General features: G+C 39.5%; 1 protein-coding gene across 6 annotated transcripts in view; it reads right to left on the reverse strand.

Annotated features, from left to right (window-relative positions):
- Positions 1-18,352, reverse strand: part of MACROD2 (mono-ADP ribosylhydrolase 2) — an 887,639-nt gene that overhangs the window by 35,500 nt on the left and 833,787 nt on the right. For 5 of the 6 annotated variants that reach the window (XM_061461531.1, XM_061461530.1, XM_061461529.1 and 2 more), the window contains 4 exons: positions 15,626-15,694; positions 6,261-6,338; positions 5,581-5,655; positions 4,884-4,979 (listed from right to left, as the gene is read on the reverse strand). In XM_061461531.1, coding sequence (XP_061317515.1) covers positions 4,884-4,979; positions 5,581-5,655; positions 6,261-6,338; positions 15,626-15,694 — 318 coding nt within the window. Of the gene's footprint in view, positions 1-4,877; positions 4,980-5,580; positions 5,656-6,260; positions 6,339-15,625; positions 15,695-18,352 lie in introns of all 6 variants that reach the window. The other variant, XM_061461528.1, reaches the window with a different exon arrangement.

Consider the following 18,352-nt stretch of genomic DNA (forward strand, 5'->3'; position numbering starts at 1 on the left):
TGCAACAGTCCACCTCTCTGCACAGATTATAGGTTTAGACACACAAGTTGAAATACCCATTTGCAATTTTGCGGCTCTAAATCACTTCCAGCATTTCTGCACAAGGTCCAAAGGTGCGCTTTTTTCTTTGCTAAATATCAATACCCGTCAGAAGCAGATTTTAAAGACATTTTTCATATTTATGGCCAGACTACCCTGTAACAGCCCCCCAAAATAGCATCTGATCTATTCAGTATCGGTTGTTATCAAAGACCAAACAAACTGTATCTAATTTGGGATATTTAATCCTTTCTTCCTTGGGCAATTGAATAGAAGAAGTTGAAGCCTTCATACTAGATCTTCAGAAGCCACAACACTTCAAAATATCTCTGTATTCTTGTCTTTCCAATACATAAAATATCCTTTTAAAGACATGCAAGGAACAGCTTTTATATATCTTTTTTTTTCCCCCAAGATGTCTCATCCATCTCCACTTGAAGCTGAAAGAAGTTTGATTAAGAAATAATAGGTAGTTACAATTACCATGACTCAAGAATAAAGATGTCAGATTTGTCCAAAAAGATCTTTCTCGAGAAGTACTTCGTTTCTCTACAGCCACAATGTCACTTCAAACCAAGACATTATTTCGACATTATTTATGACTGTACCAATGCATGTAAAATCCTATAAATGCCTGAGACTGAAACTATAAAAAATTGAGAGCTCTTTTCCTGCACGTTTTGGAATATTTAATTCCCTCCAAGATTATGCCATAAAATTCTCTCTCTCGCTGAAGTACAGGTGGGTAAATGACTTGAAAATCCAGCTGTTGAAGTGAAGAATGGATGAAATGATGGCTACTAGTTACAGCTATTTATATAACAAAGACGAACAAAACCTGGCTGAGCTTGAACAGAAATTATGTGGAATTCAAATTTACAGTAAAGAGGCACTGACCAGAAGACCAGCAAAGTAAATCATGTATACTGCAAATGATTTAAACTGTGTCATCTCCCCCAGCCTGTTCCCAAGCCTGCCATAACATTGTATGGTTCATAGAGAGAAAAAGACGGTTCATACAGTTCCCTCAAAAAGGCATTCAAACAGGTTAAGATGCAACTGCACAGTAATACTAATTGTAAGGGCTGCATCCTGCTCTTAAGTGAAAACCCAGGAGATTTCAATATCCTTTTTATAGGCATTAACTATAGCATTGTGCTCCTTGATTGGGCTTCAGGAACAGACTGCTTCTGCATTTCTAAACTTGTCCAATGGAAAAAAAAAAATGTGTTCTTTGCCCAGGGAGGATGCGATCCAAACACTCTAGATTTGTTTCATGGGAGAAGAAACATGACAGGTCAAGCCTGAGTCATGGTCCAAACAGCACAAGACAAAATATTTTACCCTGAATACAAAAGAGATCCAACAGAATTACTGGCTATTTCTGCAGTGCTCTGGCAGAAATACTATCCTTCAAAGAGGTAAGAAGCTTCCAGAGATGTTCAGTGAGGTAAATCACCATAGCTGATGTCTTGATGAAGGGAGATGGAAGGAAGCAGGAAATACGAAGACAGAGGGCAGAGCAGGCTCAGAGGAGGGACTGGATACATATTCACACAAACAAACATGAGTTGTATTTCCATATGCTGCAAATTGTGTTGTGGAAAAACTGGGATGATTAAAACTACAATTAAATGCTGAATGTATGGTCATTACAACATGACAGGACTACTTCCAAGCATACATATAAAGGGGGTGCCGAATGGTCTATTAAACCCGTGTATACTTACCTAGTCAACAAATAGGTCAGTGATCACTATTTACTCTGCTTTTTAATAAAGGGATTTGAGAATATTCCCTAATCTTATAAGAAACACAGATTTTCATTATTCTTTTGTGAACCAGAATGAGTGCATTATGGCAGATGGAAAAAACGAAAAAGGCATCTTGGTTTGTCTTTTTTCTTCAATTGCTCCCTAGTAATACATAACCTTAAGTTACAGTAGGGAAAAAAAGGGAATAAATTGGCACATGTTGTATTTTATTACTGATTTTAGAAAAAGCAAAGGCAGGTTTTTATGAAACACACGCAGTGCCTTACATTGTTAAATTCTTCAGGGTAATCTGGTTTGTTTCTTGATGCTGGCAATGGGAAACAGTAGTGAGACTGCCAAGTCTTTGAGTCTTCATTCCCCTGAGCTCCCAGTGCCCCAGAACCTCGAAAGCACTAGGATCCATGACTCCTTAGTAATAATGCACTATGGAGTGACCCTAGAGCTGTGAAGCCAAATGAGCTATACAGAAAGGACCCTCTAAAATCCCCCCGAGCACATAGATGAGCTGGCAGTAAAACTTGCACAGTTAGATCAGAAGTTTACCTGTGGTTTCTCAGAAGTTTGCAAAATCTGAGACACATCTCGAAACCAGCAAGAAACGGTCATTTTTTAACATGGAAAATGAGATCACTGAAAAAATTCCTAACACATTTCAAAGCCGCTATCAGTAACTGAGCAGAAATCTAGCTTTAGGTTGGAAAAGGGACTTTGATCTTTTTTGGTCATTTAGTAGCTTCCACAGCTCCAGTGCTGGGGACAGCACAGGTCACAGATGACTCCCTGATGGTTCAAGGCAAGAGAAAGAGAGGACAGAAGCAGCAATGTGCTACCCTTTGCTCCAGGCTGAGCTTGCTAACACAAAAAAGGCAGAACAGAAAGACCAGGTAGTCTGCAGTTTAGTAGCTGTTATGTTTGGCTATGCATATAGATCTAGTACAGGTTAAAATTACTTAAGATCCATGTGTTTCTATTTAATGGGACTAGCAGTCCCATGTTAGCTTTTTTCCCATGTGTTCTCAGACAAAAATATGCCGTTTTATCATATGTCAAATATACGGTGGACTCTGCTGGAAAACTATTTAACTGAATTAGTTTATGAGGTAGCACTTGGGTTATATAAAATAAAGTTACATATCTCTAGCTTATGCCTGGTAATCTCTTTCCATTAATAGAAGTCTCTCCTTGAGGAATATATCTTGTTTTATCAGCCTGAACTGCAGCTGATATCCTTTTTTTACTTCCCTTTGTCAAGATGCACCTTGCTTTGTGGCACACACAGACTCATGTGGCACAGTTCTGTGTGCCCACCAGAATTAGAAACATCTAGCAAGATGGGTGCTGAGTGTGCTCTACGTATTCTTATACCTGTAAGAATGGAACAAAGCAAGGCAAGGCCTTAATTTCCTTCCTTTCTCAAAACCCTGAAAAAGCACCCATTTATTTCCCCTGCCACAAAGACAGCATGTTTGGAAGAAGCTAAACAAGAGTATCTATGCAGTTACCTAAGTAACCTGCATGTAGATTCAACACATCATCTTTTATCATGGAACTGACTGAGAGCTCACTTAAATCAATGAGAGTTCTTCTGTGAACTTCAACAAGCTTTGGATCAGATGAATCCTGCATAGGAGCAGTAGGAACACGTTCCAAAATGTTTGGGAAGAACCTTTCAGTTAGTACTTGAACCTTTCAAATCAGGGGCAGGAAAAGTGCCAAAACCAACCCTTTTCTGATATTACCTTCTTTTCCTTAATGTTGCATATTTTAATAGTAGGTAGAGCAGATGGTGAAATATAATCTCTCCACTGAGAACTAACTGACAGTCACTAGCTGTAGGGGACACTAAAGTATCAAAGAGAAGGAAATGTACAAATAATGAGAGTACATTTTGTCCAACTTGCTTTTGACGAGGCATAAAATAAAATGTAAATAATTTCTATTAGGAGGAAATTAACACAACAACGTTGGTATTTGCAATCAGAGTGAGTTTACGTAACCTGGATCCACAACCGAGGTAGCACAGTATCATTTACCTGGATTTGAAGTAAGGATTGCATCAATTCTATTTTCACCAGCAGTAGTAAAACACAAAACCGATACCATTAACACGACTGATTATAAAAAGAGGTGATTAGTCTCAACTTTGATAGGCAACTAACAAAGAAAAGGAGAGGAAATGTTGTTTACCTGTATCTGAACAAAGAGGCTCTATTAACCTGGGTTTGCAGTGAAGAAAAGTGTCAATATTGCTAACACAGATTTGCAATTAAGTTAGTGTCAATGTGGCTGGAAAAGGAGTTCATAATTAGGATGACACAGTTAGTACTGACCTGAATTTTCAATAAAAATCAGGTCTGTGTTTTAATTTGGAACTGCAAAATGCATCCCTGTGCTCTACAAATGACCATTTAATTATTAACTCGCAGTTACTTCACAAATAGAGAATTACTTACATAATATGCTATTCTTTATGTAACCAGGTGTCTGTTTCAACTGGTGACCTGAACATAGGGTTCACTTGAAATGAAACTTCTAGATTTCTTTGCAGAAGCATTAAGGATTTAAATACTTAACTTCCAGAAAAATATTACTGCTTCAGCAAGACTCTGTGTTCCTGTTCAAAAACTGGTTTCTTTATTAAAATTACTAGTCTTAGTTAATTACCAGTTAAATTTCTATTAATGACCTTGCAAATAATTATCATACTCATTTATTGTAAATACTCTCGAAGCTCCTTGTGTACATGATCAAGAGGGTACTTAAATGGACATAAATTGGTTGTTTAATCAGCTTAATGCACTTTAATGCAGAAAGCCAACAATGAGGAGAGTATTTATTTTGAAGCCACTTTAGAATCGGAGTGGGTATTTTTTATACTTATTTTTCTATGTAAATCCAAGCCCAATATATCAAAACAACACTCAAGGATAGGCAAAAAAGGATTTTTCTCAAGAAAAAAAAACCACAACCCCATGCTTTTATGTCTCTTTCCATGTTTCTCACAATAGAAAAGGAAAACATGAGCCCAGATGCATTCTCTGTCTCCATCTATTTTATAAGTACCCTCACCTCCTCCTTCTTCTTTTCCTCCTTCTTCTTTTTCCTCTGCACCACGAATCAAAGGCATTTCGACTTCTGTTGTTTCTTCTTGGTTCAACAATGGCTCTGAATAAGTTGGGTAAAAGAAGATGAACCGTAAGGACATAAAGGATTAACATAGAGCTTACCAGTAAAGCACTGACAGAGGAAAAGGATCCTTTTCCCCAAGAGTACAGATGCAACAGCTGTCTCAGGAAATCCCAGGGGCTGTAGTTGAAAGCAAGGCCTTCATCCTCCAGGATACTGAGCTTTCTGGGACTTAGCACAAAATGCCCGTAACCCTGCTTCAAGCACAGGCCTTTATCAGGACTTGTTGCAAGCTCAGACACACATGTACTTAAGTGTTTTGTTGGACTGGGGACAGAGCAGTCAGTGCCCCGAACATACAAGGCTGAAGTGCTTGTCATCAGGAATATGAAATGCAATGTTAACTTCTTTCCCTAGCAGTCACAGTCACTAAAACGTCAGCTTTTATCACTGAGAAGCCATAGATACTCCCCTGCTCAGGGTGGAATTTAGAGTTACCATAAGAAGATCTGGCTCCACAGATTTAACTTAGTAGGTATAGAGAAAGAAAGATAACTTAAACAGTACTGATAAATCGCAAGCAATAGCTACTGTTTCTGCCTGTTAATCTTGCTCTTTGGTTTCAAGGCATACGCAATACCTTCTATTTCCATGCAGGAGGTTTGGGAGTCTGCCCCAGTTTTCATCTCCTCCTCTGCTAAATCATCCTGTTGTCCTGTTAACACGACAAATTGAAAATGACATCAGCATGATGGCTGCATGCAGGCAACGGCGAGTTCCTTAAAACAGGACCCAAACCTAATATATAGCATGGTACTTCCCAGCCAAATACCACTTTTCTTCTATTTAACCAACAATGTTGAACTTAGTTTATACGTGAAAATGTCACTTAAGAAACTCCAAGCATTAAGTATGAAATGCCTGGTCAAAACTGACCCTTGCATCACTTTTTTTTCATCTTCCGTCAGCCTTGACACTGTGTTTCTCATAGGAGCTGTTGCAAAGCACTTGCACTTGGTAGTCACTTTAAAAGGAACAGAATCACCCCACAGGCTTTCAGAACAACAAAAGGAAGGATAATAATAACAATGCTATGAACCTGGGATCAATATGGTTAAACCCACATATTTGGAGACGAGCATCTTTTCCAGTAACATGAGATTACTGCACCACAACTAGTTGGCACACAACCTCTAGCAGCCAAGTAGCATTTTCTTAATGTGGTAGAGGTCAGGCTGAACCCCCCTGGATGCTGAAACTGGAACAACTACGGCTCCCAACTGGTTCATTATCTCTAAGAATTTTGATACAAAACTTTACCTTTGGCTTGATCTTGATCGCACCCCATGGGATACGCTGGGTCATTCTCCTGCGCGCCTTTGGAGTCTTTGAGGGAGTCTGAGGAAACAGCAAACAAACAAACAAACGCTGCAGCAGTTTTAATGCTGGAAAAGTCAGGTAGTTACTTCAGACATGGGTAGCCCTTAGGTGCTCACTTCACATGCTAGAGACACTGACATATTTTCTACCTGTTTAACCACAGTCTTACATACCACAAAAATATACTCGTGGGTTTCAATTATTCAAATTGATTTCAGAGCCTGTACACTTACTGTGCAGTTTTTTGCCTGCAGTACAAATCTTAAACAAGGAGCTGGCAAAAAAAGGATGTGTAAGAATAATCGGCAGCGCTATGTAGAATTCTATTTCTAACGAATGGAGTGGCACAACGCTATGAGAAACAGCACGAACCATCAACTTGATAAATAAAGTGATATCTTACTTATTTAGAACAACACTTTTCATGGTTGGATTTCCACAAGCTTGACAAGTATTAAATCCTGTAACTCCTAGCGCAAATCCTAGCCTCATTTCACTTGATGACAGAACTCCCAAGGTCATTACTGTGGCCAAGACTGCTGTTCCTTTGGGAGCAGACCACCGCAATGAACTGCCCAAAGCCATATTTTGAACCAGTGGCACGTAAGTCTGATCCCTATGCTCTCTGCAGTCTTCATAAACACAGGGCATTATTTTGTGCGTCAAACATTTTTTCACAACAGCCACTCCTTAGCTTCTGCTTGGGGATGGAGAACTGCATCATTCCATCGCAGCCAGGAAATCACAGCAACACAGCCACCCGTTTCAGCTCTGCTCATCTGTGTAACACACAGCTTCCATGGATAAAGAGCTCTCTGAGCCTCATTAAGAAACACCTCTGATCTAACTGGACATATCTGCAAACTACAGGGGTAAGTACACTTGAGGTCATAACAACAGTAACAGATAATCAGAATTCTCATTCCAGAGTGAAACACTTTCTCAAATGCTGCTGGATGGAAAACCTGAGCAACAGTGCCAAAAGATCTACAGTGCACGGTAATAAATTATGCTATGACAGCTCTACTTCTGGAAGGTTCCTTTCTACAATACAGCAGAGCAAATCTTACAATATTCCAAAGGATGCCCCTATAAAACTCGGTTCCTGAAACTTGCCAAGAATAATCTCTGATGGGTAAGTGAGAAAGCTGGGTTGTTAACATCTGATCCAAATTTAATAATCTGTGGAAGAGGTATGCACTGAAAGTGTGTGGCTTTAATTAACTGCAAATAATCCCCCAAGGCAAATATTTAATTACCTGCACAGCTTCTTACCTCTTTTGTGGCATGACAATAAGTTATAAATCCAAGTTTGAAAGCAGAATAACTCACTGATACACAATTTGCTAAAATTTGCCCTTGCTGCACTTTCTTTCGCCCTACTGTGGACATAAAATGTTACTCACTGCTATCAGTTGGACCACTGTGCTGGCCTTTCACACTAGGATGCCACATTGTGCTATGAGTTACAAGGGATTACCCTATCTGCCCAAATCAGAGCAAAAATAAATCAGAATTTCATCAAATTCCAAGTTTAATCAGAAAGTGAGTTGAAGGACCTCTTGGTATAAATGGGAATGGCACTAAAAATCCATAGGGAATTTTTCAAGCAAGCTTTAAACCACTGAGTGAAATTCTGGCTTTGCTGAAGTTTTTGACAAAGCTTTCAGGACATCAAACAACCCAAGTTTTGTACCACCTGTAGCCCCATACTCTCAAGTAATATAAACTTTTCCTGTATGATTGAGTTGCATGTTCTTAAAAGGAGCTGTACAGACAAAGCTGGAATCAGAAGTCCTCTGCCTTAAGTACTGTGCAGACCTTAAGTACTGTACACAGCCCTTCAAATAGCCGAAAGTGATGACACAGTGTGGTATTACCTGCTGTGGGTGGAAGAGATGCACGTCCTCTGTCCCATCAGACCCTTAGAGCTATCTACTGTACACTTATTGAACAGTACTTCATACTCCTGGACCTGTGCCTTTAATCTCAGTTCACAGGTGTCACGTTTTCTTCCAGAATGAGGAATGACTCCAATTTCATGCAAAAATCAATCCTCCACATCAGAGGAACAATTACACACTTTTGGTCAATAATAACAAATGGAGTTTAAGGAGCATTGTGCTTGGCTGATATATGTGCCCTGTCATGCTGCTGTTTGTCATGGAGCATCGCATAGCTTATGGCAAACTACAGTCATCGCATCGTGTGGGGAACTGTTATTCCCACCCCTGGGCACAGCTGGCAGCCTGACTCCACAACTGTGCTGAGCATCACTGTTAGGCACCACAGCTAGGGTCCACCTATGCTATTTGGCACATCTTCACATGTTCCCATAGCTGGCTCTGCAAAGTTTATTCTTATGGGATTGCAATTTTGTGTTAAACATTCACTTATATTGTTAAAGAGTTTTCGAATTGTTCCAGGGCTCAAGAAAACAATTTCACTGAACAGAATTCCAAGTTATCCCGGACAACATACAATGATAATTTTGCACAAGTTATATTTTGTAAAGCTCGTTTCTGAAAGGAGCAGAACATCGACAGAAGTTACTCTCTGTAAGAGTCCACTGCTCTTATTCCAGCAGCAGAAATCAGACTTTGCATTACTAAGCAGATACTGAATTTCAAAATCTTTAGGGTCAAGACCATGTCAAAGATTTCTTCTTTTCAAATGCAAATATTAGATCAAATATTCAAGCCAAAAGGTCCAAAGACAGATTTACTTTTAGGATTAACACAAATAAATTGAAGCAAAGGAATAAACCCAGATTTATGAAGAAAATCTGAGACAAGCAAAAGTGTAAGACCAAATGCATCAGTCAATTAAAGCAGGTCCCAAATCGGACACAAAGCGAGAGTGTCACCTCCATTTCAGTTGGCAAGGAGCTCTGCGAATCTCACAAATGCTGATGATATGCTACTTTCTGCACGCAAGTTTTCACCAGGGAAGTTGTATTCCTCAGACTCAGCTGGTTCTCTGTGCTCACTTAGCCCTTTAGAACTGTATGGAACTGGGCAGAAGCCAGTACCATAGTCCTAAACAAGTCCAGGCTCTACAGAATCTTTGGTCATTCCTAAGGCCTTCATTCACATCTAACTGACTACAGAACTAACTCTGATTTTTTAAATGGCATGAAGCAGTGTTAGTCTTCTCTTAATACAGCTACGTAAGTCATACTGCAGAATGCAAGTCAGGATATTATTTTGCAGCACAGTATGCTTATTTTTTTGGTAACACAATGCTGGGCATTATTTACCTTGGGTAACAGCAGATTGGGATTGTAAGGGTTAACATTCCGGCAGGCAGGACTGAAAATAGCCTGTTTCTGATACTACGCTGGAGCACACTTCCTAATGTCATCATTGATCACACACGAATGAACCAAACATGACATTTAATTACATAAATGAACCAACGACAGGCCAGTTTTATCTACTGTACATCAAGCATTGAAGTGCTCAGTGAAATCTGAGCATCCCTTAGTTCCTCCAAACATGCTTTTACCTGGTGGCCGCAGTGACAGTAGCAGGAGTGCTTGGCTCCGCACCCCTCCATTGTATTGAAACAAATGTCTCGTGGTGCTGCATGGTTAAACCCACCTGGAAATTAGCCCCAGTCTTTAACAACCCATGAAGAAGATACTTGGACTATAAGCAAATCAGAACATCCCAAAGTATATTCACGGATCCAACATATCAACTGTGTGCTGAATTCAGCTCCAAGAAAAGCATGTAGCTTGCAATAAGCTATCAATCCTACCCTTCCTGCCAATAATCAGACACTATTTTGTCTAAATACTGCATAAACCCCCATGCTTTTCCATGTCATTCATATTTTTTCTTGACTGTATAAAGCAATGCTGCTCAAACAAAATTTTGCAAATGCTAAGGAAGAGGAGAAATGGTAAGATCTGAATGTTAAGTGGTTTTAATGATCTTTTAAAATTCACTTCCCCAGCTCTCTCTGTATGGCTTATTTACTGAGTCGTTTCTAATGTGCAACACACCTGGGTCCTGCACACAGCACAGATAAATCACCATGTTTTAGGGAACTGTAAGAAGATTAAAGAGGGAAAAAGCTGGTCATTATGAAAGAAACAGGTTCAGTGCGTTTTATTTTTTAAGCATGATACTGTGAAAAATGAGTGGAATATTTCCAGAGTGAAAGAAATCAAGCAGGCGTCTAAAATTACAGGTAATGGTGTGCACGGAGGCTGCCACATGATTAGGGTATTCTTTTGCCTCATAAACTGAGGAAAATGTGTTAAAATGAAGTCCTATAAAATGGTGATTTATGAGAAGTTAGGGAGATATTCTTGAGCTTTGGCTTTAAAATGTTATTTTTATATCCACCAAGATTTCATTTTAATCTACCTTTATGACAGATTAGATTTATTGGAGTTTATATGCCTTGGAAGATCAGACCTTTTTAGGTGTAACAACCTGTAGAGATATTTTTGCAAGTGTTCAGGCAATGGACCAGTTCACCTCCACAGGTGGGGTCCATCAAGTAATGCTCTCACCCACCTGTGCTTTGAGCTGACAGAAGAGCATCTCCTCTAACCTCACCTTCTGTCCACAGGAGGAATTTCAGGCACAGCTGGTACAATATCTGTGGGCATCCTGCTGCTGCCATAAGGGGCAGGACCTGTTGTGCAGGGCTTTGGGATAGGAAAAAGCTGAAGCAAACCCCTGTCTGCTTTAGTCAGACCCTTCCCAGGAGAAGATGCTGCACAGCTGAAGCTAAGGGTTGAAGCAGGGAGATGGAAGGAGCCGGCACTCACATCAGACAGACGGGAGCACAGCTGGATGGCTCCAGGTCAGCTAATGTTTAAAAACAAGTAGTATCTAAATAAACCAGCTCAGGAGATTAGTGTTAACTGTTGCAGCTGCCTGTACTGGTGAAGGGCAGAGCAGAAAAATACCTCTTGAGTAGTTTACGGGCTACAGATAGGTCAGTTTAAAAGGAAAAGTAAATAACCTGCATTATGCCCAGCGCGTCGGGACCATTATGGAGGGTGTTAGAACAGGCACTTGGTTGGAAGGTGATAGTTATGTACCTGGTTTAAAAAAGAACCAAATCACACCATTCAGTCCGTGTTAGCCAATTTGCTTCCATATAAATCCTTCTCACCGAGGGAGAGAAAAATGCTATCACTGTAGCTGGCACACTGAGCCACAGCTATGGTTGGGGGTGTTGAAACTCTTCCATTAAAAAGGTTCTTTTTCAGTTACCTATAATTGAAATTTTTCAGGCTGAAATTTTCCAGGTCTAATCATAGCCTGAGGGTGAAGTGAAAACATTTCATTGGTAGCTGCTGAGCGCTCAGCACTTCTGAAAATCAGGTCATTCATTTAGATGTCTTAATATATACTTAAGAGCTGATTTTAAACACCTCTTTTTGAACATATTGGCCTTTCAGTCAACCTTTTTCACCCACTTATCAATGTCTAATTTATGTCGATTTTATGTCCCCTGCGTTTGAAATGCTCTATCTTCCAGTTTATCCCTTCTCCATCATTTTAGGACATCAAGATTTTTCTATGGTTAGAACTGCAGCTGGCTAAATGGGAAGGTCACATCCATGACGTTTTACAGGCAGGATAATTCCAGCCTTCTGGGTTGCACAGAATGCGTCTTTAGGGCTAACCCTAGCCAAGGCATATACCTAATTCTGTTTCTGACAACAGAAGCCCTCCAGCTGACTGCATCTGATTCTATTTCAGAGAGTGTAGAGGAATAGTGACTTGCTTTAAATGGGACTCCCACAGGAGCCCAGACTTTGGTGAACACCTGGAAATAATTAATCGCTACTTTATTTTTAAAATTAATTAGCATATGATTTAATTTAGTTGACCTTCAAATGAAAATTCAGTTCTTATTAAGTGCTAATGAATTAAAATCAGCGCACTGTGCAGAGAGACTTTGCCTATGATTGCATAAGGGGGAGTTCATTCTTCACCTGTAGTAAATTCAGTTCCCTTTTTCATCTTTCCATCTGAAAGCCCTACCATTAAATCAGGTTAAACAGTAATTGGTAGGACAGGTAACTGAGGTGAAGATGCAGAATATTCTCTCCCACACGCACACAAACTTGTTCTTTAAGAACTAAAAATAACCACAGGTTCAAACCAATCCACAGTGATATACAATAGGGTCCATTTAAAATGGGTTTGTAGTCCCAGCACAATCTTGTATGGACAGGCATACTAGACTGAGTGCAGGCTGTCTGATATGTGTTTTATCTGCTGCATAAACTTTAATGACTTTAATCACTTTGCTCTGCCCTTACACTTCATAAAGAGAAGCATCTCCAACTTGAAATACGCTGTGTAGAAAGGATCTACTTCCATATGCACAGTAATGAAGCACTGCGAAGGTGCTGCCTGGAGATGTCAGCTCTCCCCCTAAGAGCTAATAGTTATGCATGCAAGTTTTCAAGGGTAAAATTGGAACATATCTTTGCAGTATTTCCAGACAGTGGAAAGAGAAACTTGGCACAGACTGGAATAACAGGATATCTCCACAGCATAACAGCAAACATCTTGGTATTCTTCAATATGACTGCTCTGCTTCCCCCTTTTTTTTTTCCTGAGGACAGAGCACTAAAAAATACAGTCTGCTCAAAGGCCACTTGCACACTTGAGTCCATAAGGATGTTTTTATATGAACAGTGTCTCTTCTATTGTGAATAACAGAAAAGGTCCACTTTCACATTAATATGAGAGTTGTAATCTCACAGTAGGTTTTTGTTCTAAACAGAGCCCCTCAAAACATGATTCCTGCACTGTTCCATGCACTTAACACATACATCCCCTTTCATGTTTTCATCTTTGCCCTTTTCCTTTACAAAAACCTGATCAACACGACTCAGGTAATACAAAAATACTACAACTTCATGGTAGCAGAGATGCCTGTGGTCTGTTTTGAATATCACCACATTTTAGAGCAATAAATAACTACTTCAATGCCATTGCTATATTCTAATGCAGGAAAGATGAGAAAAAATAAGCAGAAAACCTACTAGTCAACCTTAATTGGAGTCAAAATGCTTGTTTTGGTTCACTCACCAGAACTGCCATTTGAAGGACTGCTGGACTTCCACAGTAGGCTTGGCAACCTCCTAATCCAAATGGTTTAAACTATATACTTTGGGAATGTGAAGCCTAGACTTATTTGCCACAAATCTCCTTTCAGGACAATTAGATGAAAGGACTGGAAAAAGCATAATTTCTTTAAATGCTTTACATCCCGTTCATTTAGTTGAAGATAAACTACAGAAATGAGTGTGTTCCAGAACCTGGCAGGTTTTAGCTGTGTTAACTCAGTGGGCAAACAATTTGAAGGCTGAAATATATTTTGGGAGCAGCAGGTGTTTTCAGAAATGCCAGAATTTTGTAAAAGTGCCATTTCCTGAGCGGGAACAAGTTTTTTGTAACACCAATGTTCCTTTTAAAACAACTCAGAATCTAAGATCTGAAAAGTTGAAGATCTACTAATGGAAATCAAGATCAAAACCATGGCCTGGTGGATGCAGCAGCCTCGTCACTCCCAGTTCTTGATCACATTTAGAAAACTAGCAAGTGAATCCCCAAATATGTTCTTTTCCTCAACATTCCTTCTTTCTGCTTGTACAACTTTACAAACAAAATATATGGAGGAGAGTAAGTCATGCTCCTTTCTCCCTGCCAGATGTTTTATGTCTTAATTTTGAAGAGAGGTAGGACATCAAAGAGAAACTGCTCTTTGGTTTTCTCAGGATGCTATCACTTCTGTCAACTTCTCCAGAGGCGAAAACACTAAACTCATAGCATATTATAGGAAAAGTGAGACCTAGAGCAAGATGGCTATTTTCCTGAGAAGAGACAACTAATACAATAGGTCAAAACCCCAGAGTACTGCATGGTCACTGAAAAGCTTATCAAAAGACACTGGCTTCATAGTCAGGAACAAGCACTCAAAACAATACCAAAATGGTGGGATCTCCAGTAAGACTGCAGACAGCAAAAAAAGATAAAATACTAACCCTCGCATGATAAAAAAGGACAAACACACCTGATGGGGGAACTTACAGATACAGAATACATAAAGAGGCCAAATGTCAGTGAAAAAAGAGAAATGAATGGCAGGAAATCACAAACTGTGCTGGGGCTGAAACTATCCCTACTTCTGTATTCCACTAGCCTCGCTATGACTTTAATCTGTGAAGATAGCAAAAGCAAAAGCCAGTGCTTTTGCAAGGGTTTGTGGGCTTTTTTCCCCTGCAGGATAAATCAATCAGTTAAGAGAGCACTTAAATCAACCCGCACAAGGCTTTGAACTCATAATCAGGTAAGTATGAGGGTTCTCTAGCGTGTGTCTCTGGAACAAAAGGGCAAGATCTCACACCCCGTCACACTTATCTAGAAAAATGAGAAGAGAGTCAAGCAGTGATGCTGAATTAAACGTTAAATCTTTTAAAATAAATAAGTTAATGGATGTTAATAATTATGTTATCTCAGTAAAAAGCATTAAACGTTTCTATTAGTCTTTCCTGAAGGCTGTACTGATGGAGTGTCTTTATTATAGATAGCATAGCATAACGCCTGTTTTGAATTACTAGTAGTGGACAACTTATAAATCACCCAGGCTTTTTCCTGATGTATCCCCCCAAAAATGCCAGAACCTGTAGACTGGCACAAGCGATTAATAGTGTGATTATCAAAACCAGTACATCCGTGCACTGGATCCTATCTGTAAACCAACAACTCCACAGGAAAAAACTCAGCTTGAAACATTTAAATTAGATCATCTCTCTTGTTTTCTAAACTCCCTGTCATTTGGCCTCATGACACTTTTAAATATTTATCACAAACTAAATGATCTGAGTGCCCAGCACAGTCTGCACAAGACAAACATTACTTTCTCCCTCTCAATTATGACTTCATCTCCTCCTGTCTCTTCTTGATGTGTTTATAGCTATTGTGTTTTTCTTTTCCCCCATCAGGAGAGCACTGAATAGGAAGCTACTTTCTGCCCCAGAGAGCCCAAGCTTTGGGCTCATTTCTGATATGTCATGTATGATATTTTAGTATTACCTCTATAACAAGGGGACTTAGGAATTCACAGCATCTCTCCTACCAGCACAACAGCTGGTGCCACGTACTTCATTAGAAAGGCTTTTGCAAATGAAAACTCAAGCATTTACCTATTTCTGTATTTTTTAACTGTGATTCTGGCAATTTCCAGGTAAAGGAAAAATAAAGCTTTATGAAATGTTCTCTTGGGACTGGATATTTTGAAATACAATTTGCAATCTGTACCTTTATCCTCGCTCAGCTCTATTTCTTCTGATGATGATAGGCTGGCTACAGCTGAAGGTTTTGTCTCCTCTGTAAGAACCAAAGGAAATGAAAAAGAAGTTATTCATTAGATAGCAAACTGATGAACCACTTCACTGAAAAAAAGCATTATGCCTTATTGAGGCAAGATACAAAACCTGAATTTGATTTGCTGGGCTTCCATCCATTCACATCGCATTCACTGGCCATTACTGGCCTGATTGTCTTCCCTAAGCCAGGGCTAAACTTCCATTACAACACTGCCAGATCAAGTCTATATTTCAATTTCTCATAATACAGAGAGGAACAGCTATCAGTTTCATAAGTAGCCTGGTGTTGCTATTTGCTTTGAGATGCCTATTTTCATCTAATCCATCTATTTTGAGACAAAAAAAAAACCCAATTAAGGCATTCTTAACTTTAATCATGTCCCTGAATCCCACTGGAATCAAAATGATTACATGCAAATGCTTTCCTGAAAATAGAAGCTTTCATCAATCAGGCCTGAAATTTAGGAAGTCCCTGAAAATCTGCAGACTGGAGTTTTGTAATGGTAGAACCCGCAGGTAAAACTACCATAGTTAATAGATAAAACTAGGACCTGAATTTAATAGAATTAACTTCCACCGTTGCTTTTCCTTGCCAATTTTCATAGTTCTAACCCCTTTATAAGCCCTTGTATTGATTCCTTTCGAAAGCCTTGCCTCTGATGATTCTGACAGAATTTTTGTCCTCATATAGGGGAGCATTTTTAACTAGCTTGAAAGAAGAGCTCTGAACCACCTGCCATTTTGTTTTTCCATGTGCTAACTGGGAAGTTCCCTGATGATAGACTGGAGGCCCTCTTTAAAAGAAACACACAGTAATAGCTGAAAAATTTCAGTCTTCATACACTATAACTGGCTTTTTCCTACTGCATAATAAGAATATATAAATGTTTATGTAATGGACTGGGTAAGAATAGCATCTATTTTTATTCCTACATTTTCTCATAATATAGAAGAAAATGATTTGTCATTTGTTACACTCGGATAAAGGTTATGCTTTTTGGTTCAGAAAATACAAATAAGTTTAACATTTGATGGGATTGCTCCTTACAGTGATCATTCATAGTGATTAGAAATGCTTTAGGCATAAAAGTGCGTATCTTAGAAAATCAGGTCATTTCCTACTGCCAAGAAAGGGTGCAGAAGCAGCAATCTAGAAGTTCCTGATGACGTTTTGTCTGCACAATGCATAGAGTAGATAGCAGCAGCAATTCATTAGCTGAATGTAACTAACTGGAGGTAATTGTACAGTTCCCTGTTCTTGTCACTGGGTGAACCAGTAGGGATAAACTTTAAGCCACATCATTTTCCCCTGTAACACTGTGTGCCTGTGGCCAAGGAGGTGATGCATAGACTATGCGCAGGCACAACGCTATCTTAAGGCACGTACCTAAAGCATGTTCTTAACGTATGACATTTTCTGGAGCTGGAATCTAAAATGTCTGGATCTTTTCTTTGACACTCTTCATGAGGGCAACAAAACACGACTACCAGTATGAGATAGCAAAAGAATGTACATCATGGCTCTGATAAACCAGCTCTGACAGTTTGTAACGTAACAAGTCATAATGATGGTTTGGGGAAAAACAGTGCATTTAACACCTCCAGTAGCAAAGCAGTAATTTAGAGAGGTATATATTATTTGATTCTCTTGGGGAAAATGAAATATATCTCATTTAGTCAAACTGCTTTGGAGATCAAAATACCAGGAAAATACATATCCCTTCCAACTGAATGTAGCTGATAAGCACAATGGGCTGTATTTGGCATCACTAGTAAAACTGGGTTAAAAGAGGAACATCTGCACTCAGAGCTAGGAGCTCTTGGAAGTAATAGCTCTCAGGTGAGCTAGCAGGCAAGAGTACATGGTATGGTTAAAAGCTCAATGCTGCTTGGGCAAAGATATGTCCCTGCCTAGTCAGAGATTCAAAACAGAGCTTAGATTTAGACAGAGCAACTCATTCCTCCCTTTTCCCTGGTCCTTCCTGCCTGTTTAAATATAACTAGCATAAAAGTAAAAAACACAGGAAAGGAAACGTGGTTGTCCTCCAGCACTTAGAAAATACCACTGCATGCTTATCTCGGGAAGGGTCAAGGGCTTAGGTGCAAAGTTTGCTGAGGCCCATGGGAATCTTTTTTGTTCTGTATTACTGTGTGCCTATGGCTTCACCTCCCACTGCCTGCCCCATGTGAGGACCTAAAGAAGAGGTGATAAAGAGGACATGAAGGACTTCAAGCACTTTTGGACAGCATCATCTGTTAACACCTAGTTGCGAAGACTGACCTGTGGAGTGCAGGGAGAAATGCTGCACTCCCACAAACACAGTGCTTCATGTATAGGACAAATAGGACCCCTCATCAAAGGAATTCCTCCTCTGGAAACAGCCACAATGCAGTAAGCAAACCAGACAAGCCAAGAATATAGGCCTTCTGAATTTTTCTGCTGCATTTACTGGCTGGCCTTCTTCAGCTCAATCTTCCACAGACCAAAACCAATTCTGATTAAAACCCCAATGTAATAAAAGTTCTGACGGAAAGAGTTTGATACTCTCTGGATTAAGTATGTATAGGCAACATCCTGCACTACAATGAGAAAGCCCCCAAACAAACAAGAAAAGCATTGTATTACATGTAATACTACACTAAAAGAAATCCTTAAGAA

Source organism: Pezoporus flaviventris, unplaced genomic scaffold (genome assembly GCF_033815535.1).
Source record: "Pezoporus flaviventris isolate CSIRO_AGI_PZ_B2104156 unplaced genomic scaffold, CSIRO_AGI_Pfla_v1 ptg000031l, whole genome shotgun sequence".
NCBI lineage: Eukaryota > Metazoa > Chordata > Aves > Psittaciformes > Psittacidae > Pezoporus > Pezoporus flaviventris.